Source organism: Emys orbicularis, chromosome 3 (assembly GCF_028017835.1).
Source record: "Emys orbicularis isolate rEmyOrb1 chromosome 3, rEmyOrb1.hap1, whole genome shotgun sequence".
In the NCBI taxonomy this organism is placed as follows: Eukaryota; Metazoa; Chordata; order Testudines; family Emydidae; genus Emys; species Emys orbicularis.
The window spans coordinates 96,999,444-97,023,009 of record NC_088685.1 but is presented as its reverse complement, the minus strand read 5'-3'; the positions used below and the strand labels follow the sequence as shown (position 1 = coordinate 97,023,009).

The 23,566-nt window shown below is 44.1% G+C and overlaps 1 protein-coding gene across 1 annotated transcript in view; it reads left to right on the top strand.

The window, feature by feature from the left end:
• Nucleotides 1-23,566, top strand: part of TRDN (triadin) — a 261,031-nt gene that overhangs the window by 34,072 nt on the left and 203,393 nt on the right. The window contains exons 5-7 of the mRNA XM_065401998.1: nt 7,884-7,940; nt 17,632-17,691; nt 23,080-23,139. Coding sequence (XP_065258070.1) covers nt 7,884-7,940; nt 17,632-17,691; nt 23,080-23,139 — 177 coding nt within the window. The remainder of the gene's footprint in view (nt 1-7,883; nt 7,941-17,631; nt 17,692-23,079; nt 23,140-23,566) is intronic.

The following is a 23,566-nucleotide window of genomic DNA, read 5'->3' as shown; positions in this document are numbered from 1 at the left end:
CTGAGGGGTTTGGAGTGTGGGAGGGGGCTCCGGGCTGAGCCTGGGGCAGAGGATTGGGGTGTGGGAGGGGGTGCGGGCTCCGGGAGGAGGCTCAGGGCTGGGGCAGGGGATTGGGGTGCAGGAGAGGGTGAGGGGTGCAGGCTGTGGGAGGGAGTTTGGATGCAGGAGGGGGCTCCGGGCTGGGGCAGGGGGTTGGAGTGCAAGAGGGGATGTGGGCTCTGGGAGGAAGTTTGGGTGCAGGAGGGAGTTCTAGGCTGGGGCATGGGGTTGGGGTGTGGGAGGGGGGGAAGGGGTGCGGGCTCCAGATGTGTGACGCTTACCTCGGGCGGCTCCCAGCTGGCAGCGCAGTGGGGCTAAGGCAGGCCCGTGCCGCTCCCGGAAACAGCTGGCATGTCCCAGCACTGCCCCTGCCTGCAGGCACCGCCCCCGCAGCTTCCATAATCCACAGTTCCCGGCCAATGGGAGCTGTAGAGTTGGCGTTCGGGGTGGGGGTAGTGTGTGGAGCCTCCTGGCCTCTGCTAGGGGCTGCAGGAATGTGCCAGCCGCTTCCAGGAGTGGCATGGAGCCAGAACAAGCAGGGAGCCTGCCTTAGCTCCGCTGCACCGCCGGAATTTTGGCGCCTAAAATCTCCCGGTTTGGCTTCAGCAGCTTCCGGGAGATAGAGCCTGATTCTGGGAGACTCCCGGTGAAACCAGGAAGGTTGGCAACCCTACTGCCACAGCAGGGTGGGTTTGCTCTCCAACTGCCTCCCCTTGCCCCAGGGCCTCCCCTCTGCACTGGGCTGGGAGACGTGTATGTTTGAACAATTATGGGTTAATCCAGCAACCCTTCTAGAACTTTCCTGTGACCCATTGGTAGGTTCGGGCCTGACCTTTGGGAAACACTGGGTTAGGGTACTCACCTGGGATGTGGAGACCTGGTTCAATTCCTCCTTTTTCGTGATGAGAAGAAAGGATTTGGATAGGGTCTACCGCCTCTCAGGTGAGTGCCTTAGCCAGTGGGCTACAAAGTGTTCTCACACTTTCTGTGGCCCAATTAATATTTAATTCAAGTGGAGAAGCTTCAAGAAGAGAGACAGAGGTCCACATCAGAGTATCCCATAGTGTAGTGCAGTGTTTCTCAACTTTTTTGTGCTGGCGATCCCCTTTGGACTTAAAAAAAAATTGGGACGCCCCCCATACTAAGACTTGAAAAAATTGTGACCCCATACCTTAAATATCATTAAGTAAATTATGAATAATACTGGGGCACTAGTGTTAATAAACTAATATTTAAAACCTATGCAAATAATTGAAGGTAAGAAAACAAATTTATGTGCCAGATCAAAGTTTATTTTTACATAGAAAGAAACTATAAGTTCACTTTTTACAAATTACAAGACTTACAGAGTCCTTCAATGAAACACTTGTGCTTGTTTTGTACCAGCTTTATGGTGGGTTGAATTGAAGACACACTCAGCAGCAGGTCATTCTCCACAGATTATTTATTTAGTTGCTTTGGCTTTATCGCAACTGTCGATGGGAATCCCAATTCACATAAATATGATGTTGTGAACAGGATTAAAACGTTCAAAGCTTCAGTTACAAGTTTGGGAAACTCATGCTTCTGTGCCATTCAAAACATGCACATGTCTTTTGGAGGAAATGAACACTGAAGCATTTTATCAGATGAAAGCTCAGTTATCTTGCAGGCTCCATGTGAGTTCGACCGACTCAACTACTCTTCTGTTGAACGGATTAATTATGCACCTCCTGCCAAGTTCTTCGTCATCAGGCGGGAAGTAATCCTGGAGCTGCTTATTAAGTTTAAATATATGTTCAATCATAATGTTTTTAATTGTTTAATGTCCACACTCTTGTCATCAGGAATCAGTTTCATGTACTCGCACCTCAGCGGAAATGACTTGAAGTTTTCACTCTGAAGCTGAGCAGACCAGGCTCCAAATTTCTTTCCAAAGAAGCGTCTTTCCTTGTCTCCCAACCCAATGATGTGTTTGTGTGGGCCTGGAACACTCCTATTCAACTCATTCACATGACTGCAGACATCTGCTAAGTAAGTCGACTGAAGAAGCCATGGTGGGTCACTGAACAATTTAGCAAAAGGAGACCTGTGATCCTGTAGGAACCCAAGTACTTCAGCTCGCAATTCAAAAAGGCTGTTTAACACTTTCCCCCATGAAAGCCCTCTCCCTTCAGTGTGCAAGAGAAGAATTTTATGAAGTGCACCTATTTCACACATAAAACTGCAAACAGGCGAGCTGATAGAGGCCGGCTTTTTATGAAATTCACAACTTTTACAGACTCATCGAGCACCTGACACAACTCAGAAGGCATTCTTTGTGCAGTGAGTGCTTGCCAATGTAAGAAGCAATGGGTCAAAATGGCATGAGGCATAATGGTTTTTCATCTTGCAACAAGCCCACTGTTCTTGCCAGTCATTGATTTGGCACCATCACTGCATAGAGCAATATGTTTTTCCCAATCTATTTCAATATATTCTGTAGCTTCAACAAACAGGTTAAATAGACATTTACCAGTTGTGTGGCTAGGCAGCGCTTTACAGAAGAGTATGTTTTCCTCAACGGTAGCATCTGAATTATATCAAAAGAAAGCTAAGAACCGTGCTAAGGCTGAAACACCTGTTGATTCACCAAACTGAACACCATTTTAACTTTTCTTTCAACTGCTCATGAATGTCATCAGCCATTTCATTAACATGCCTCGAAACAGTATCTTTGATAAAGGAATAGCTTTAAGCTTATTTTCCTCTTCATGGCCAAGCATGCTGGTAAGCATGTCTAATGCCACAGGAAGTATGAGATTCTCAGCTATTGTATGTGCCTTACATGTTTGGGTAATACAAGAAGTGACACGAGATATGAAGCTTCAAGAGCATTCTTACTGACATTACTTGTATTCCAAATCAGTGTTTGCTGTCTTTTCAAGATGTTCAGTTTTCCCTTAAAGGACTCAAGAGGCTTGTTCTTTAATTATGGATGTTTACTTTCCAAATACCGAATTAATTTAGAAGGTTTCATGCTTTCGGCACTTAGCACTTCACCACCCACAACACAATAAGGTTTATTTTTGATTGCTGTAAAACCGTACATTGAATAGCTGGAATCGGATTTTCTGCACTTCATCTTCTTCACTCCTTCATTCTGTGCAGTACTTGGTTGAGCTCTCTTTAAAAATGTATCCATTGCACAAGAAGGCCTCTTTGAAAAGTGTGCATATAGTACTACTTGCTAGCCGTGAAGAACAACAACGTTGTCTGGACAGGAAGCAGCAGTGAGCTCACGTGGTTCTGTGAAGTCACATGCTTGCCTAAAGCAAGGCCAGCCTTCAACTCTCTGAAGGCCTCACAGAAGGCACATGTGAAGATCTTCGGAGACGGACCCAACATTGGGCGCCGAGGTGTATTGACCCACAGGCTGGGTGGCATCCTGAGGTGAGTCGGGGTGGAGGTGGTGCTTCCTCCCTAAGCCCCTGCTGCCTGAAGCCAAAGTCCTGCTGCCGGGACTGAAGCCTGAGCCCGACCACCTGGGACTGAAGCCTGAGCCCTACCATGGGGGGTTTGAGCTGTAGCTCAAGCCTCGCCTCGCCTCATGGGGGCTGACAGCCTGAACCCCACTGCAGGGCTGACAGCTCGAGCCTGAGCCCTGCTGACCAGAGTTCACAGCCCAGAGCTCGGCCACTGAGGGGCTCATAGCCAGGCTATCTGGGACTGACAGTCCCAAGCCCCACTGAGGGGGGCTCAAACATGTAAATTAGCTTCATGGGGCCCTCTGTGGCATGGGGTCATGCCGGCCATGCACTTGCAAAGCCCTTTTGTGATCCCCCAGGCTGAGAAACACTGGTCTAGTGGTTAGAGCACTCACCTGAAAGGTGGGAGGTTTCTGTTCACATTCCTTCTCTTTATCAGCCAGAGAAGGGACTTAAACTGGGGTCTTCCATGTCCAGATTGAATACCCTAACCATTAGGCTAACAGTTATAAGGGTGTCATTACCTCTGCTCCTGGCTGGTGTAGGTGGATTTTATAGGGAGACTAGGCACCTAAGTCAGGTTTGTCGATCCCAGTGGTGTTCCAGCAATTTTCTAAGCACTGCAATGCCTAAGTCTCTGTGTGGATCCAGATTGCTCTCCCTTAGTATATCTACACTAGACTTGGAATAAACTTTTGGGGAATTGTCCGCACTAGCTTTTATCAGTGTGTTACCTACTTCTTGTTAACTTGATGAAAAAATGTCCAGTGTAGACAATCCTGTACGCGTAAGGAAGTCTCACTTGGTCTAACATGCTGAGGAGCAATCACAAAAGCAAGAAGATGTAAGTTAAATTAGGGTGGATGTTACTTTAACTTATAATTTTTTTCTTCTGTAAACATGATGGGGTAGTTCATCCTTTGTATCCTCTCATGACTAGAGATAGTCCCTCCATGTGAGGACTGAGGGACAGTGATGAGACTGTGTGGAGAGATTTAAATATCTTCTGTCCCTGTTGTCCTTAATTTGTGGATAGATCCAAAGATTTAATGTCTCTAATGGTGTCCATTAACATCTTACATGTACATTAAATTATCAAAAGAACTGTAAAAACGGAGCAAAAAAAGCATATGTTAGAATGCACTAGAAGCCATGTGTAAAATTTGTGGACACTAGCAGTGACTGGGAGAAAAATACTGATATAGTCACAGGAAGAAAACAAACCAAACTCAGTTGTAACAGGAGTCTTTAAATTGGGTGATTTCTTTGTAGTCTGAATTTGGAGGCCTATAGAACAACAAAAATGCTATACATATGAAGACGGGAAGTACAGGGTCAGAAATGGCTCATTGGGATCTTATGGCCAGTTTATCTTCTTACTCTGCATAGATGACTGGTAATGATACATATCTAGGCCTCTGCTACTCTTTAATAGGTATTTTTACCTCTTTGCTGAAAGAATGAGTGCTGATTTGAATGCAGTAGAGACTGGTGATATATCATGATGATGCTTTTCTTCTAAACGTGTATTTTAGATGGCAAATACTGCTTGAAATTGACTGATAGGTATTGATTCTCAGCAGTCTGTGGACAAATCTGTGAAGTCAATCAATCTGTTAATGGAATATAGAAATTTATCTTTCCCATTTACCCTATTAAGCAATGCACATGCTTTTATGTCCTGAACCAGTGTCTATTGAAGTCATTGGGAAGACTCCCACTGACTTCAGAGAGCCGTAGGTTGGGCCCTTACTGTCCAGTAGATGCAGTATGTTTTCCTCTATCTCTATTGGATTAATTTGGTGGTGAGTGATCTTGTAATTGGAAACAGGAAAGCCAGACCTAGCTCTTAAGTAAGGGGATGCACCTCCCATTGACTTAAGTAGGAGCTGCACCTGCTCACATCAGGGATTAATTTGGTCTAGTGTCCGATATCAGTTTCACATTCCAGGAGGTGTGCTCATATTACACTAATGCAGACACTCTACATAGTCTTAATGGGTTTACCAGATGTCCACTATGATATCACTTGTTATTTTCCCCCAAGTGTTAGCAACCGGAACCTTGATTTTTGTGGGGACGGGGTTTTTTAAAGTCTATATAATATAAATTTTCTTTGTTTGCCATTACTGTATTTTTGATACATGAGATGAAATCAAGTATAAGGCCTATGGCACTGGTAATAGTGCCAAAGTCACCGATGAAATTTTCAACAGAAGAGATGGCACAGTATTTTGTGGGCTGAAAGGAGAGCAGACAATTGCTAAAACATTAAAACAAGCAAGTGTAATCCACACACCTCCTGGGTGTGGTGTTCTGTCCCAGCTAGTGGCATTGAGAGAGAGAACGATTAATGAGTCTGCTCTACAGCCTTTGCTAAGAGCCAAATGGCTTTTAGCTCATGCAGTAGAGGCTCATGCACTGAGGTTCCAGGTTCAATCCCGCCTGCCGACTACCAGGGTCTGTCGGTGTTACACAAGCATTCTCCAGTCCAGTTCTTAAATAAGTTAACTTCTAAATGATGTAGACCAGGGATTGGCACAGCCCGTCAGGGAACTCCACTGGCGGGCCGGGACGGTTTGTTTACCTGCAATGTCTGCAGGTTTGGCTGATTGCAGCTCCCACTGGCTGCAGTTCGCTGTTCCAGGCCAATGGGGGCTGCAGGAAGTGGCGCGGGCCAAGAGATGCGCTGGCCACCGTTTCCCGCAGCCCCCATTGGCCTGGAACGGCAAACTGCGGCCAGTGGAAGCTGTGATCAGCCGAACCTGCAGATGCTGCAGGTAAACAAACCATCCCGGCCCACCAGCGGATTTCCCTTATGGCCGCGTGCCAAAGGTTGCCGATCCCTGATGTAGACCATAGGCGCTGACTCTTATTTTTCCTGATGGGTGCTCTATCTTGGCTCTGCCCCGAGGCCCCGCTCCACTCCACCCCTTCCCGGTGGCTCCGCCCTCTCTCCGCCTCTTCTCGCCCTGCTCTGCCCCCTCCCCCAGACTCCCCCTGCCCGCCCTTTGCTTGCTCTCTCAGCCCCCTCCCACAAGCCCCCCCCCCCACTGGTTCCTCTCCGCCCTCCCCAAAATGCCTCCCTTTGGCCACTGAACAGCTGATTGGCGGCCAGCCCCAGGGCCCTGCTGAACACCTGTGGCTGGTGGTTGCTGAGCATGCCCTATTTTTTTCTGTGGGTGCTTGAGCCCTGGAGCACATACAGAGTCCAGCACCTATGATATAGACTGTGGAACAGGGCTGTGCTTTGATATTTGAGTTCATGTAGAAATATGCCCGTTTCAAATACAAGTCCTCCAAAAAAGTGGAAGATGCCAATTTTTGGGAAGAAGATATTCTAGTGTAAATACTGGAAAGCACATAAAAGGTAATGTTATGTGGTATATCTGAATTTGTGTTTATTTTCCTGTGGGCAATACAAGTACAATAACAAGATGCCCATAATTTTTAAGTTTTGATAGTGTTTGAATAGTTGTAGGAGCTGTACATTGAATTATTATAGAAAAGTGATGTAAAAAATGTAATGTAGCCTGTCCTGATTGGGATGTATAAATTAGAATACCATAACCAAACATTCAGCATTAATTGCAGTTTTTAAAAGTTACTTGAAGACAGGCCAGTTGAAAATGTTGATACATCTGCACTCTTCGAATTTCCTATCACTTCATTTCACTCTTTCTATCAAAAAAATTCTCAAGCAATCAGTTAATTAAATTCATTAGTAAAGCTTACCAATTATGGTATAATATTATAGGAGGAGTCATTGCTACGGGCTCTGACCCTTAATTCTGGAAACTTATATCTATTATATGTTATAAAATCTAAGCATTATTACCTATTGTTCCAATGTTAACGGTGTGCAGGGCCTATCAAAAATATAGAAAAAAAAATTCTCTCCCCAAAGAAACTTGAATTTTAAATATACACCTAAGTGAATGGAATTCATATTTAACATGAAATATCCGCCTTGATAAATCCAAGAGGTGCATTTAGTATCAGTAATTATTTGATGTTTAGTAAATATAATCACAAATGCTTAGTAAGAACATTTTTAATGAAATTCAATAACTCTTTATGTATTTTTATATAGGTTTACACATAAACAAAACAATTGATGTGTAGAATCCATAATAGTTAATAGTTAATGACAGGTACATCTTTATTAAAACAAGGATATACTTTTTTTCCTACACTTAGGAATGAATAAAAAGCTATGAATTATAGAAACAATAACACACATCGAGAATAATGCTTTGTATATGGCCAGAATTTTGTCACGTATATACAGCTTAAAGATCCATGAACCTTTAATATATCTTTATAATTTATTTCCTTTATTGCTATTTGAGTTTTTTCCCCTCCCAATAAATAAACTATTAATTGTGTTCTTTCCAGAAATTCATAAAGGCAAGCCTGATAGACAAGAAAAACTTGAAAAAACAGCACCAAAAGGTAATTATTACTATTTATATATGTGTGTGCAATAAATAATATATTTATTCAAATTATATTACACCTCTACCTCAATATAACGCTGTCCTCGGGAGCCAAAAAATCTTACCATGTTATAGGTGAAACCGCGTTATATCGAACTTGCTTTGATCCACCGGAGTGCGTAGCATTCAGGAAGTTTCTAATCAGGAACAGGGCCTTACTGAACTATGCATTGTATGGCCACATATAAAGACATTGTCTTGACCCCAATAGGTCCCAATCAAACTACTAATTGCAAAGTAAAATACAGTTACTGTACTTGTTAGAAAAATGTATTTTAAGGAAAGGAAATAATCTGAGAACAGATCTAACAAAGCACTTATTCTGACAATAATGCCGTAAAAACACAGTGATTTAAAAATGATGTCATAGTATTTATTAATTAGCATTAGCTTGTGTTGTCCTATGGAATATACCCAGGTTTTGGGACAAACTCCCTAGGAATGGTATAACTCAAAATATCAGAGATTGTGGATAGGTCAGAGATAGCCTGTGTAATCAGAAGGCTCAGAGCATCCATATAGAGCTTTCCTTTACAAGACCATTCTGACTTTACTAAAATAATTCAATCCAATTCTGATTTGGAGTTGTGATGAAATAATGGGTGTATAAAAACTGAAGATCTTATTATATGACATGGACAGGAAACTCACTAAATTTCAAATTCATCAAACTCAGAAGCCGGATAAGTGCCCTGGTAACACCTGGCTCATAGCGAGGAATTCTTTTGCAGAACACAGAGTAGTAGTATGCTTTTATAGCAAATGCAGATAGGTCAGATAACATCACAGGCTAAACCTGTCCTTATTTTAGGAAACAAATGTTTTTATGTTCTTATCTGCTTAAATTACAGCAAGGGAGGTTTAGGTTGGACATTAGGAAAAACTTCCTAACTGTCAGGGTGGTTAAGCACTGGAATAAATTGCCTAGGGAGGTTGTGGAATCTCCATCATTGGCGATTTTTAAGAGCAGGTTAGACAAACACCTGTCAGGAATGGTCTAGCTAATACTTAGTCCTGCCATGAGTGCAGGGGACTGGACTAGATGATCTCTTGAGGTCCCTTCCAGTCCTATGATTCTATGCAAATTTGACACCATCAGATCAGGATTAAACAAAGACTGTGAATGGCTATCCAACTACAGAAGCAGTTTCTCCTCCCTTGGTGTTCACACCTCAACTGCTAGCAGAGCACCTCACCCTCCCTGACTGAACTAACCTCGTTATCTCCATACTGATTTATACCTGCCTCTGGAGATTTCCATTACTTGCATCTGAAGAAGTGAGGTTCTTACCCACGAAAGCTTATGCTCCCGATACTTCTGTTAGTCTTAAAGGACCCTCTATGTTCTTATTTCTCACCCTCCCGTACCTTCTTCCTGGGACTTGATGTCCCATTCCCATCTCCTAAGAACTTTAAGGGACCCAGGGCTTTTCTCTCCCTCATCAGCTTTTTTGAGGAGCCACCAGAATGGGCTGTTGCCATTTCCCTCCCAAAGCAGAGAAGCTGGAGCACAGTGACCACTCCTGCTCTCACTGCCAGCAGGCTCTACTTGGGTGGGATTGAAAGAACCTCAATAATCCTTAGCATGGAAGCTCATAGCCACAATATTAGGCATTGGTCATGTTTGCTTGTTACCTAGAAATTATGCTAAGGATTATGGGGCTACCTCAAGTAAAGCCAATTGCGAGAAGGGGGTCTATCTTTATTCTCACTTCCTATAATGACAGTGGAATTTTTACCCTCCTCATAAGATGATATGTTAGGACTGAGGGTGAGGGGAAGACATCAGCCATAACTTGGCAACCCTCTGAATAATAACATGCTAGGAGTTGGCAACCAGCTCCACTTGAACACCTGTTGGAGGTATCCCAAGGGAAAGGAGCAAGAGGGGTCTCACTTTAATTTAAAAAGGGAGGCGAGATGGAGTTCTGAAGTTGTATGCACAGCTACAATATTCAAAACTATGTAAATTCATAAACTTTTGTTAAGAATACACTGAGGTTCATAAATGAATCTGTCCTCAAGCCCAAAACTCAGTTGAAGTGGATTTCACATTCAATGTGACCTTCACACAAATCTAATTTTAAGCTTCATTGGAGGGCTTGTCAACACGGACACACTCAGGAATGTTAAAATGAATTAACCAAAGGTGTTGAAGTTAAAGCATGTAAATTAAAGCACATTAAACCCTTGTGTGCACCTTCTCATTCAGAAGTATAGTGGCCTTAGTTCACTATATTGTAATCTTCCTTGAAGAAGGAAGCTATAATGAACTAAGGCTGCTTTACTTCTGAATGGGAGTGTCCACACAGACGTTTAATGTGTTTTAATTTCACAGCTTTAGTTAATTCAGCATTTCCTTGATGTCCCTGTGTAGACAAGCCCTTATTCAGTTAATTGGAGCAAACATTCTCTTCTTCATCTGTACGACACTCATCACCGTAAGTCTTACTGAGCTGAGAACTATTTTTACTTCGCTAAGGTATGGAATTAATGCCTCCTTAATCTCTTTTTGCCCTTGCTCATTCTGGGCACAGAAATGTTACCCAACACTCTCTCCAACTTTTTAACTGAGCAGACTAAATTTGACTCCCCTGCACTTTTTTTTTCATTTGGTGCAGATTAAATATACTATCAGACGACTAGTGTTTTGGAAAATATCAGAAATGTGCCCCTCACATCTGTTTTTTATTGTAGGTAAAGTGGGTAGCAACGCCTAGAATAGTATATAGTTAAGGAGTCTTAACACTTTCCATTATAAGCCGCTGTGTTCAATTTCTTATAAGTTTGCCACACTCTGGATGAAATTTTCCATGCTTGCTTTCTGCTCCAGTCTAAATTTTCTTTTAAAGTTTAATCAAAAATGGTTAAGCAATTTCAAAAAATGAGGCTAGTGACAGAGGAAATTTTGTCAGTATTATTTAAAACACATTCCAGCGTTTTTCTCAACAGTTCTAGCATCTTCATGGTTTGGGAGTTGAAATTTGGCAGGAGGAAACTAAAATAAGTGCTTTTTTCTATTCACATGGAAATCAGCCAGATTTGCCCAAACTATGGGAAATCACAATTTGTGCAAATGCAGCAGAACTAGTTTTGCTTTTGCTTCTTAATTTTCTGAATGTATTGTGCACTGGATGAGTTAGGGATCTTGTCCTCTCCTCCTCCCCCTATCCCCCCAAAAGGATGTGATCATATAATTGAAGACCATATCGTAATGCACATGTACAAAGGAGTTGAATTAAGGTTGTACAGTAAGCCTTAATGCTGCCTTTTCTTAACTTTTGAGGGTTTGACTTTGCTACCTTAATGTTAGCGTTGATCGAAAATCTTTTGAAAAACATTTCATGGAAACCAGACAGGCCGGCTGGCCAGACAGCCTGGTTTCCTCGCAGCTCATCCACTTGCCTCCCTGACAGGGCCAGCTCCAGCATTTCTGCCGCCCCCAGCAAAAAAAAAAAAAAAAGCCGCGATCAGCGGCGGCAGTTCAGCGGCAGGTCCTTCGCTCCTAGAGGGAGTGAGGGACCTGCCGCCCCCGAATTGCCGCAGGTGCCGCCCCTCTCCCTTGGCCGCCCCAAGCACCTGCTTGTTAAGCTGGTGCCTAGAGCCGGCCCTGCTCCCTGAGCTCTGCAACTTCTCAGCAGCCAGGCTGGTGGGGAGCTTGAGAAACAGGGCTCCCTGGGCTTCCAGGTTCCACAGCTCTGTGGCAGCCCACCTACTTCCCCAGTGAGGCAGCACATTCCTTGGCAGAAGTGTTTAGATTTGGGGGTTCTAATATGAGTTTATTATAGAGATGATCCTGAATGCTGACTTTCATATCTGGATCAGTATCTTCCCAAAGTTTTGTGGGACCTGCTCAGTGTTTCTGTTTTGGGCCCATATCTAATGTTTATAGGCTATTACATATAGGATGACCAGATGTCCCGATTTTATAGGGACAGTTCCGATTTTTGGGACTTTTTCTTATATAGGCTCCTATTACCCCCCCACCCCCGTCCCGATTTTTCACACTTGCTGTCTGGTCACCCTGGTCACCCAAACACTACATTAAAGGAATGTTAAGATCACAAAGTCAAGAATTCAGTATACAGGACAGATGGTGCTCAGGGAATGAATCAGGGATGTGTAGTGAAGGAGACTGTCTGTAGGACCTCCTTTGTGGCAGAAGTTGGAAGGCGAGAGAGTCAGGAAACAGCAAGAAGAAAAACAATGGTGTTGAATCTCACAGAGCTTAGTAAACTCTCTCTTTCTCAAGTTGAAGTTGATCCAGTCTGGATAAAAACTTAAATAGTCATTGGAGCAGAGGAATTGGACCCTGGCTCTTCTATGTGGGTGCCCAAACCCCCAGGCTACAGAGTCAGTCTCTCTCTTTGGACTGTTTAATTATTTATCAAAAGTGGAACAGATTCAACACGAGAGATTGAGAGACACTTATACAAGATTCAGAGTAGCAGCCGTGTTAGTCTGTATCTGCAAAAAGAACAGGAGTACTTGTGGCACCTTAGAGACTAACAAATTCGTAGCCCACGAAAGCTTATGCTCAAATAAATTTGTTAGTCTCTAAGGTGCCACAAGTACTCCTGTTCTTTTTACTTATACGAGACTATCCCATAGCCCAGTGGTTAGAGCATGTCCCTGACAAGTGGGAGAACCCTCTTTAAATCTTTTCTCCCTGTCAGACGTAAGGAGAATTAAACCTGGATCTCACACATCTCAGTTGAGTGCTCTAACCACTGGACTAAAAGCTATGAGGGAAGCTGTAGTACCATCACCACCTCTTCCTCTGGTCTTTCTTGCAAAAAATGGCATAGCTGTGTAAATCTAGGAGGGGGGTCCTAGTTGTGGATCCCAAGCATAGTTAGGCACCTCCTTGCAGTTTGGATTTTGGTGCCTTACTCCCAGAGAGGGCAGAGTTTAGGACACACCCCTCTCATCGGCATCTTCTATTGGATAGCATAGGCAGGAAGCTGCCTAGCACACTGGTCTTTGTGGATCCCATTCTTAAATGCCTAGATCTCCCAATGCGTTCTATATGGAGCCTGGGCACTTAACTCAAGCTTTGTGAAGTCCAGTCATTTTTCTAGGTGCTACATGTCACACAATACCTAAGTCCCTTTTTAGATGCAGGGCTATATCATAATGCCTAAACCCAAGCGGGCCAAATTAAGGTTGCACCGACAACCTTAAACCTGGCATTTCCCAATTTTATATACAGATGTGCTGTATATAAATCCAGATGTGTCTCCCAGTAGCATAACAGCATTGCTATGCAAAGACTCCATCTTTATTTTAGGACCTGTCCGGCCCTGGTCAGACTGAGACTGAGAGCTTTGTTAAGTGAATGATTTACGCACTCTCGGAAGAGAAGGATACTCATATTATTCTAGTCTGACTCCTGCTAGTGGTGGAAAAAATGTGGGGCCTACCCATCCAGGCCTCCAGGTTCGTAGAAATTGAGGTATTGTATGTGATATGCAGGGCCGGCTCTGGCTTTTTTGCCGCCCCAGGCAAAAAAGCCTCCCGCCGCCCACCTCCACTCCCCCCCTCCCCCCGGAGCGCGGCAGGGGAGGGCGCCGAGCCCGGCCGCGGCCCCGCTATCCCCGACCGGCCGGAGCGCTGGGGGGAGGGCGGCGAGCCTGGCCGGGGCCCCGCTCTCCCCGGCGGCCAGAGCCCCGGGAGGAGGGCGGAGAGCCCGGCCGGGGCTCCGCTCTCCCCGGTGGCCAGAGCGCCGGGGGGAGGGCGGAGAGCCCGGCCGGGGCTCTGCTCTCCCCGGCGGCCAAAGCGCTGGGGGGAGGGCGGAGAGCCCGGCCGGGGCTCCGCTCTCCCCGGCGGCCAGAGCGCCCGGGGGAGGGCGGCGAGCCCAGTCGCGGCCCCGCTCTCGGGCCGGAGCGCCGTGCCGCGCCGCCCCCCTCCAGGTGCCGCCCCAAGCACATGCTTGATGGGCTGGTGCCTGGAGCCGGCCCTGGTGATATGGCTTTGAGGCTCCCTTCTAAAGTTGAACATGGAGAGATTCCAGAAAAAGCAATGAGTTTATTTTAATTAGTTTAATTTATGAAAATGTGACATTTAAATTTATTAGATCAAAAGGCCTCAGTGGAGTCAGGTGGCCTGACTGCTGCAGACCTTCATTGTGATTGAGGAATCAAAAGTGCCTCATCACCTCAGCCCTGGAATGTGATCACTTTAATTTTGGCAACACCTGCCCTTCCCAGATAAATTTGTTGCCTGAAGTCATAGCTCTGACCATCTCCATATGAGGTAGTGCTAAACTCTACAATCTGAGATTAGCATATTCTGAGGCTACTGTGATACCAACATGCAGGATAGGGTTCTCAGACTAATTAGAGCACTCCTTCAGCCTATTGTAAAAAATATATATTTTATGCTTATGCCAGCCTTCCACAATACTTATCCACATTCCAGGCTACGTGCCCAGCTTCATCAAACTACTTTTAATCCCTTACGAAGGAGACAATTTGTCTGCGCTCCCTGCATTTACCTTGCGGCCTATAGAAGCATACATATATTTCATTTATGCTAAGGTCACTTTATATAACTCTGGTAATGCAAAAGGACCTTAAAATGGGCATAAATTACATTCATAACTACTTTAAGGACCCTTCATGCAGCCTATCATGAGGGTGTACATGGACCTTAGTGTAAATGAGAATCAGGCCCTCTCTGCATAATTTGTGTCTTTGTACTCAGCATGTCTCTTTCAAGGTTCATTTTGGTCTCTGATGCCAAAACATGAAATAGGGAGATGCCGTAGGGAAGTGGAGTGAAAGGGGCCTTTGTGAAGGAAGATTTGTCTCCTATATACATGTATGACACCTTAAGTAGTCTTAATACGTCATGTGCAGCCATTTAATTGATGGCTAAAAAAGCACATGAATGGTCATCACCCTGTTCTGCATAGTTCAGCTATTCTTTCTAGCATTTACAAGGACTGTCATCAAATGTAAAAAAGCTCATGCATCACAGAGGATGAACAACCAATAGGAAAGCTGTCAGTTGCAGAATTGTGCTGACTTTCTCTCAAAAGCTGGCAGCACAGCTCTATGAAAAGTTGTGCACCCTAATTGAATTTGCTGCTTTTTTACATGCAACCATCATGCAAGAGCATGTAGTCCTGTTACTGCTTTAACATCCTTACCCTGCCAAAAGGAGTAAGGACAGGTGACACCCCCTTACTTTTCCTTGTTACATGACTAAGCATCCTAAAACAGACACTGAATCCCCAAAGCCTGCAAGAGTACATTACTTCTGTGGTTTTCAAAGCCACGTAAGAGATTTGGACACCCCGGCCCAGATCCATCAAAAAACTTTAGCACCTAAACCCCAGACTTAGGCATCTAAGTCCCAGTTTTGGCTCCACTGCCTTCCACAAAACTCTTGCCAAACCCAATAGGCACCTAAACTCGATTGGCACCTAAGTTTTTAGGATAAAAGTTCCCTAGACACCTATGTTTTTGCCTCTAGGCATGTGCCCTGCTGCCTCCCTCTATGTGTCTGGATGTATATCTCCTCACTAAGCCTCAGAGTGATTCCCCCTCTGGAGGAAGATGGACAATAGTCTGCCTAAGTCACATACAGGGCCCAATCTGGTAGCTGTGCTCAGAGGCTGCCTACTGATTGGGTCCCATTGGGATGTGATAGACTTGGGTTTAATTCCCACATCTCAGAAGAGTGCTCTAACAGTGAACTATTGGATAGTCTGATGTGGGGAATCCCTCCATCTCCCTTGTGAAAGCTTTTCCCCTAACCATTGGACTACAGAGTCATTCTTTCACTTGTTCTCTCTCTCTGGGCCAAATGACTGTTTCACTATGGATAAATACTTAAATAGTTATTGGGCTGGAGAGAGAGTGAGAATGACTCAGGGGTTAGGCATCCACCTGGGAGGTGGAAGACCTAGGGTCCAGTCTCCCTGCTGCAATCACTTTCATTATTTATACACATCCACAGTGGAACAGCTTCAGCACAAAAGATTGGGACAGTCTGCTGTGGGGCCTCCTTGTAGCTCAGTGGTTAGAGAACTCTCCTTAAGATTTAAACAGTGATCTCCCACCTCTGGCAGAGGGAGGAGTTGAACCTGGAGCTTCCACATCCCAAGCAAGTGCTCTAGTCACTGGGCTAAAAGTTATAAGGTGGATGGCAGCAGCTGCATCATCACCACCACTTCTCCTCATTCCTGCAAGAGGCTCCTAAGCTGCCTGAGTCCAGGAGGTTCCTGTCACTAAGCAGAGATAGACACTTGTCTGCAGCCCAAATTTAGGGGCTGTCTCCCAAAGAGGAGTAGGATTTAGGACACACCCTTATTGACAGCTGCTCCCATTCGTTAGCTTAGAAGGCTCCCCATCTAGTGTGTGGGCTTTTGTGGATTCATTCTAAGGCACTTATCTTTCCCCATTCATTGTGTAGGGAGCCTAGGTGCCTAACTTCGTTTTGTGGATCGTGATATTGTTCCTGTGATTTTTCTGGGCACCTAAAAGTTGAATCCCATCCTCAGTTCCCATTCATTACAGTGTAAATTGGGTATCCAAATCCTTTAGGTGGCTTTGAAAAGTCCCAGCCTCTCTACCTCTTCCCATTACACTAGTGAGTAGTAATAAAAATTGTTTGCTTGTTGTTACTGAAATTTTATTTGCTAACATTTTCACTTGTGAGGAAATGATGAAATTAGGGAACATTTGCAACAAACATTTGGTTTAATGAAATACGCACCAAGTCATGATTTTAGGAAGAAATATTTAAACAAGAAAATCACGTCATTTGTGCTTCTTTTGATAAAGTAAAATTTGCTAAAAAAATAATTGTGAGTAGAGCAGGGCAGGAATGTTCTGTATATGCGTGCAAAAGTGACAAGTCACCCACTTGGCATAATTGTATTTTAGTTTTTGCCAGAAAATTGAGGTGAGGAGAGAAAATGTCTCTTCCTTATTCCATGAAACACCACCAACTTAGTCCTTCATTGGGGTGTCTTGTAGTGGTGGTAGGCATTTTTACATGCAGTTCTTTATGAGCTGGGATACTGTGATTCCAAACTCTTATGCAGGAATGTGGGTCAGCAGCTGGCTATCTACAGGCATCAAGTCTCTCTGCTAAAGGCAGGATGTGCAGCTATCTGTGTTTTAAACAGCTATTCTTCTGATGTTATGTTCTTATTACAGACATGTACCCTTGCTAATCCGTCTTTTTGGTTGAAGTAACATCCAAAAATAAAAAACAGCTTGGAAGGCAATGTGTGAGCTATTTTCTGTTAAGAATAGAAAGTGCTGCTGTCAAAATAGTTTCCCACATTGGGATCCAAGAGCAACATGCTTATGCGATGGGCCAAAAACAAATCCTGCAAATGAGATTAAGGTGGCTGAGTAGTTAGCTACAGTGCAGATACACGATCCAACAGTTTTCACAAGCATAAACAGACTCATTTGTTAGAAAAAATGGTCCATATTTCTGTTGTACATGTAATCAAATAGAAAAATTTAAGAAAGATTGCTGTTATATATGAGAAACTGGCATCTGTGATTCAAAGCTGAAATCCATTACTGTATCTTGCAAATACTTCCCCTTTATCATTTTGAAGGAATAGTTAGATTTGTGGAGTATGTAACAGAGATGACTATGTCACTATTATGTATTTCTAGTAATTCACAAAGAGAAACCTGAAAAACAAGAAAAGATTGAACGGAAAGAACAACCAAAAGGTAAGTGTCCAGTGCTTGAGATTGGCATTCATTCTGACTCCTCTTTGGTCCAAAATAGCCTCATCTGTTGATGTTCAGGGCATGCTGCAAAGTCCATTTATTTTCATGGAGGGAGGAAGTATAATGAAGGATGACTGTATGGAGAGGGGAGATTTTAAAGGACTTTTGGATACATCAACTATCTGTATGGCTTTATTGAACATAAAGGCTAAGATCTTCTTCTTAGCATATGTGCAACATTTCTCAGGTGGCACGTGACCAGGACTCATCACTGAATTTGGTCCACTGGTTGGATCATTAGCTTCCCCAGCCCAGACTGGGTACTGATGGGGAGTGCAACATGAACGCTGATGGATTGCTGGATGCTTTATGTTGTTTTTTTAACCTTATAGAATATAGCAGTAGGGATATACTACCGACCACCTGACCAGGATGGTGATAGTGACTGTGAAATGCTCAGGGAGATTAGAGAGGCTATAAAAATAAAAAACTGAATAATAATGGGGGATTTCAACTGTCTCCATATTGGTTGGGTACATGTCACCTCAGGACGGGATGTAGAGATAAAGTTTCTTGACACCTTAAATAACTGTTTCTTGAAGCAGCTTGTCCTGGAACCCACAAGGGGAGAGGCAATTCTTAATTTAGTCCTAAGTGGAGCACAGGATCTGGTTCAAGAGTGAATGTAGCTGAACCACTTGATAATAGTGACCATAATATAATTAAATTTAACATCCCTGCGGTGGGGAAAACACCACTGCAGCCCACCACAGTAGCATTTAATTTCAGAAAGGGGAACTATGTGGAAATGAGGAAGTTAGTGAAACAGAAATTAAAAGGTACAGTGCCAAAAGTGAAATCCCTGCAACCTGCATGGAAACTTTTTAAAGACACCACAATAGAGGCTCAACTTAAATGTATACCCCAAATTAAAAAAACATAGTAAGAGAACCAAAAAAGTGCCACTGTGGCTAAACAACAAAGTAAAAGAAGCAGTGAGAGGCAAAAAGGCATCCTTTAAAAAGTGGAAATTAAATCCTAGTGAGGAAAATAGAAAGGAGCATTAACTCTGGCAAATGAAGTGTAAAAATATAATTAGGAAGGCCAAAAAAGAATTTGAAGAACAGCTAGCCAAAGACTCAAAAAAGTAATAGCAAATTTTTTTTTAAGTACAGCAAAAGCAGAAAGCCTGCTAAACAACCAGTGGGGCCACCAGACGATCGAGGTGCTAAAGGAGCACTGAAGGATGATAAAGCCATTGTGGAGAAACTAAATGAATTCTTTGCATCGGTCTTCATGGCTGAGGATGTGAGGGAGATTCCCAAACCTGAGCCATTCTTTTTAGGTGGCAAATCTGAGGCACTGTCCTAGACTGAGGTGTCATTAGAGGAGGTTTTGAAATAAATTGATAACTTAAACAGTAATAAGTCACCAGGATCAGATGGTATTCACCCAAGAGGATAGACGGCGATTTTTATGGGCCCGTGGTGACTGAGCACCAGGAATATTCCTGGCCCGGCTCCAGCAATGTTTGAGGCTGTGTCTCTCCCTCGGCCCTGCCTTCCGCCCCGGGCGCTCCCTCCCCGCGCGTCTCCCGGGCGATTTAAAATGGCCCGGGGCCCCCATCCACCACCGGCAGTGCAGCGGAGCTGAGCAGCTTCCTGCCTGCTCACTCCACATAGCTGCCGGCCCCTTCTTGCGGCCCCTGGGCGGCGTGGGTCTGTGTCTACGTGTGCTGCTCCTGCCCCAAGTACCCCTGCAGCCAATAGGAAGCTGCGGGGGCGGTGCCTGGGGGTAGCAGCGCGCGGATGCTCCCCGGCCTGCCCTGCCTAGAAGCCCCAGGTAAGCACCGCACCACCCACCCCCCTCCCAAAGCCTGCACCCCCTCCCCCTTCCCACACACCCCTTCCTGTCCCCAAACTCCCTCCAGAGCCTGCACTCCCTCCCTCCGCAGCCCCTCCCGCCCCCAAACTCCCTCCCGGAGCCTGCACCACCACTCCCTTCCCACACACACCCTCCTGCCCCCAAACTCCCTCCCAGAGCCTGCACCCCAGCCCTCCACAACCCTCCCATCCCCAAACTCCCTCCCAGAGTCTGCACCCCTCACCCCTTCCTGCACTCCCAACCCCTGCCCCAGCCCGGAGCCTGCACCCAGCACCCAAACTCCATCCCAGAGCCTGCACCCCAGACCCCCTCCCCCACCCAAACTCCCTCCCAGAGCCCAACCTCTCACCCCTTCTGCACCCAAACTCCCTCCTTGAGCCTGCACCCTGCACCCCTCCTGCACCCCAATCCCCTCCCCCCACCCAAACTCCCTCCCAGAGCCTTAGGCAGGTAGGGGGTGGAGTTGGGGGGCGGAGTTTTGGGGGGCAGGCTCTGGGCGTTCTGGCACCACCAAAATTTCTATAAACCTGCCGCTCCTGCCCAAGAGTTCTGAAGGAACTCAAATGCAAAATTGCAGAACTACTAACTGTGGTATGTAACCTATCATTTAAATCAGCTTCTGTACCAGATGACTGGAGGATAGCCAATGTGATGCCAATTTAAAAAAAAAAAAAAGGCTCCAGAGGTGATCCTGGCAATTACAGGCCAGTAAGCCTAACTTCGGTATCGGGCTTAAGAACAGAATTATCAGACACATAGATGAACATGATTTGTTGGGGAAGAGTCAACATGGTTTTTGTAAAGGGAAATTATGCCTCACCAATCTATTAGAATTCTTTGAGGGGTCAACAAGCATGTGGACAAGGGGGATCCAGTGGATATAGTGTACTTAGATTTTCAGAAAGCCTTTGACAAGGTCCCTCACCAAAGGCTCTTAAGCAAAGTAAGCAGTCATGGGATAAGAGGGAAGGTCCTCTCATGGATCAGTAACTGGTTAAAAGGGTGGGAATAAATGGTCAGTTTTCAGAATGGAGAGAAGTAAATAGTGGTGTACCCCAGGGGTCTGTACTGGGACCGGTACTATTCAACATATTCATAAATGGTCTGGAAAAAGGGGTAAACAATGTGGTAGAAAAATTTGCAGATGATACAAAACTACTCAAGATAGTGAAGTCCAAAGCAGACTGTGAAGAGTTACAAAGGGATCTCTAAAAAACTGGATGACTGGACAACACAATGGCAGATGAAATTCAGTGTTGATACATTCAAAGTAATGCACACTGGAAAACATAATCCCAAGTATACATATACAATTATGGGGTCTAAATTAGCTGTTACCACTCAAGAAAGAGATCTTAGAGTCATTGTGGATAGTTCTTTGAAAACATCACTGAATGTGCAGCAGCAGTCAAAAAAGCAAACAGAATGTTGAGCATCATTAAGAGAGGGATAGATAATAAGACAGAAAATATCATATTGCCTCTATATACATCCATGGTATGCCCACATCTTGAATAATGCATGCAGATGTGGTTGCCCCATCTCAAAAAAGATATATTGGAATTGGAAAAGGTTCAGAAAAGGGCAACAAAAATTATTGGGGGCATAGAACAACTTCCATATCAGGAGAGAATAATAAGACTGGGACTTTTCGGCTTGAAAAAGAGATGACTAAGGAGGGATATGAGAGAGGTATATAAAATCATGGCTGGTGTGGAGAAAGTAAATAAGGAAGTGTTATTTACTCCTTCTCATAACACAAGAACTAAGCATCACCCAATGAAAATAATAGGCAGCAGGTTTAAAACAAACAAAAGGAAGTATTTTTTGACGCAATGCACAGTCAACCTGTGGAACTCTTTGCCAGTCTGTTGTGAAAGCCAAGCCTATAACAGGATTCAAAAAAGAACTAGATAAATTCATGGAGGATAGGTTATGATGGAATCCACTTCAAGCCAAGGGGTGTGGCAGCACCCCCATTCCCCTAGTTTCAGCACCTATGTGGTCTGTGCCAACAGCAAATTACAGAACTTCCCGTGGTCTCTAGTATGTTGGGAATCAGAACCAAAGCTCCATCTACTGCTGGGCGGGAAGTAAGTGGGTGCTGTGCAGCTGGAGCCAAGGGCTAGGTAGCTCACACAGCAGTACAATGGGGATTCTGACTCCTTACTTCCCTGCACCTGTAGTCCAAATTACAGTTTAGCCCCAAATAAATAGTCTAGCTAGGGAGCTATAGCGGTAGCTATGCCACATATTTACTGTGAAGTCATTCTGTTGTTTGTTTTTTAATGAACAACTTCTCTGTAAATGGAGGTTCACTGTTTTTAAAATAGCTGTTTTCACATTGCAATACATTCAAACAATTCTGGACTGCTAGTATACTTCACTCTAAACACAGTTTCACTGTGGCATATCTGAGATCCCTGTGAGTTCCACTGTGTCCATGATTATATATTTAAATATATTTCATTTGCGAGATTTGAATCTGTGGCAAATACACAATATTGTATTCTAATTTCTAATTATCTTCCATTATGAAGATCAAGAAAATGTTTAATGAGGGGGTGGGGGAAAGATAGAATAGATGTGGGAAATAATTAGCCACCCACATAAATGTTTTGTCATTTAGTTAGAGCAGGAGTTCGCATTCTCCCGTATTCTGCAGCAATCAGCCTATTGTTGAAGGAAGCAAGAGGCTCAATACTCCCTGCTTTCTTATTTTTGTTTCCAGTTATATATGGAATTAACATTCCATAACAGATCTCGTCTGTTTCCTCTTGTTTGACAAAGGAGCTTTACCATATTCAGGCGGTAGCTCCACTAGAGTTAAGCTTGAGACTAGGTTACTGGTTTACAACTGACTTTTCTAAGTGCTCCAAAATCTATATGCTTACTCAGATTGTCTTGAAAATTACTTTGCTGCACAGAGGTCCTAGGTAAGGTTTGTGGTCCTAGTCTGAGGTCATCTGAGCAAGGGGTTTCTGGGATACAGCCATCTTAAAAAATCATGCAATGCCAAAATGTTACAGTGCTTATTTTGCGCACATTGTGTGTGTGTGTGTAACTATTTCTCTGATCTTCCTCAAACTGATATCATCTGCTCAGAATTGATCTCAACTAGTTTCCAGAACCCACTGCCCCTTTGAGGGAGGAATATTTTAAAAGGTACTCCAAGAAAAAGTTGGATCTACCATGTGGCTCGAGCTGAGCTGGTAAATCATAGAAAGTCATCTGCACATGCGTAGGCAGCCTGCCCTCAGAATAAGAAGGGGGCTGAAGGTGATATGTTGTGGTCATTGGAGCCACACAGCACCCCTTTACTGTGAGTTTGAGTCCTGCACTTGTCAGTTTTCTGAGGATGTGTTATGGTGAGTATTCAGACAGGTATAGTACAAATTAGCAGCTCAGAGTCACTGTTTGGTTTTGTGTCTTACTGTAGAATTATTTTAATTTCTGAGTTTGTGAAATCTGTTATTAAAAATATAAATGTTTATTTCTTCATAGTGATGTACAAAGACAAATCTGAAAGACCAGAAAAACCTGAAAAGAAAGAAAAACCCATAGGTAATTATTTCTCTTCATGATCTCTCAATACTTTTCAGGGTACACCAGGCCTGATTCTCCACTGCTTTGCATATCATATAGTCCTTTAAACCTGTGAAAAGTCAGCATAAACACTGTGGGCCAGATCCTCAGCTGGTGTGAAGCAGTGTATTTCCATCGAAATCAGTGGAGCTATGCCAGTTTACACTAGCTGAATATCTGGCCCAAGTATTCTAATTTGGTTGCATTTTACATGCATGTTGCACAGGTGACGATGCCTGCATCAGATGCAAGGGAGTGGAGAATCAGGTCCAGTATGTTTGAATGACACACTAACCTGCAAGTATAAAGTATATTAAATATGGGTATTCAGGTAAAACATGGCATATTCTCTGATTATTTTCAAAGATAAAATTTAAATAAAGTTAGTGAGGTGGGAAACATGAAA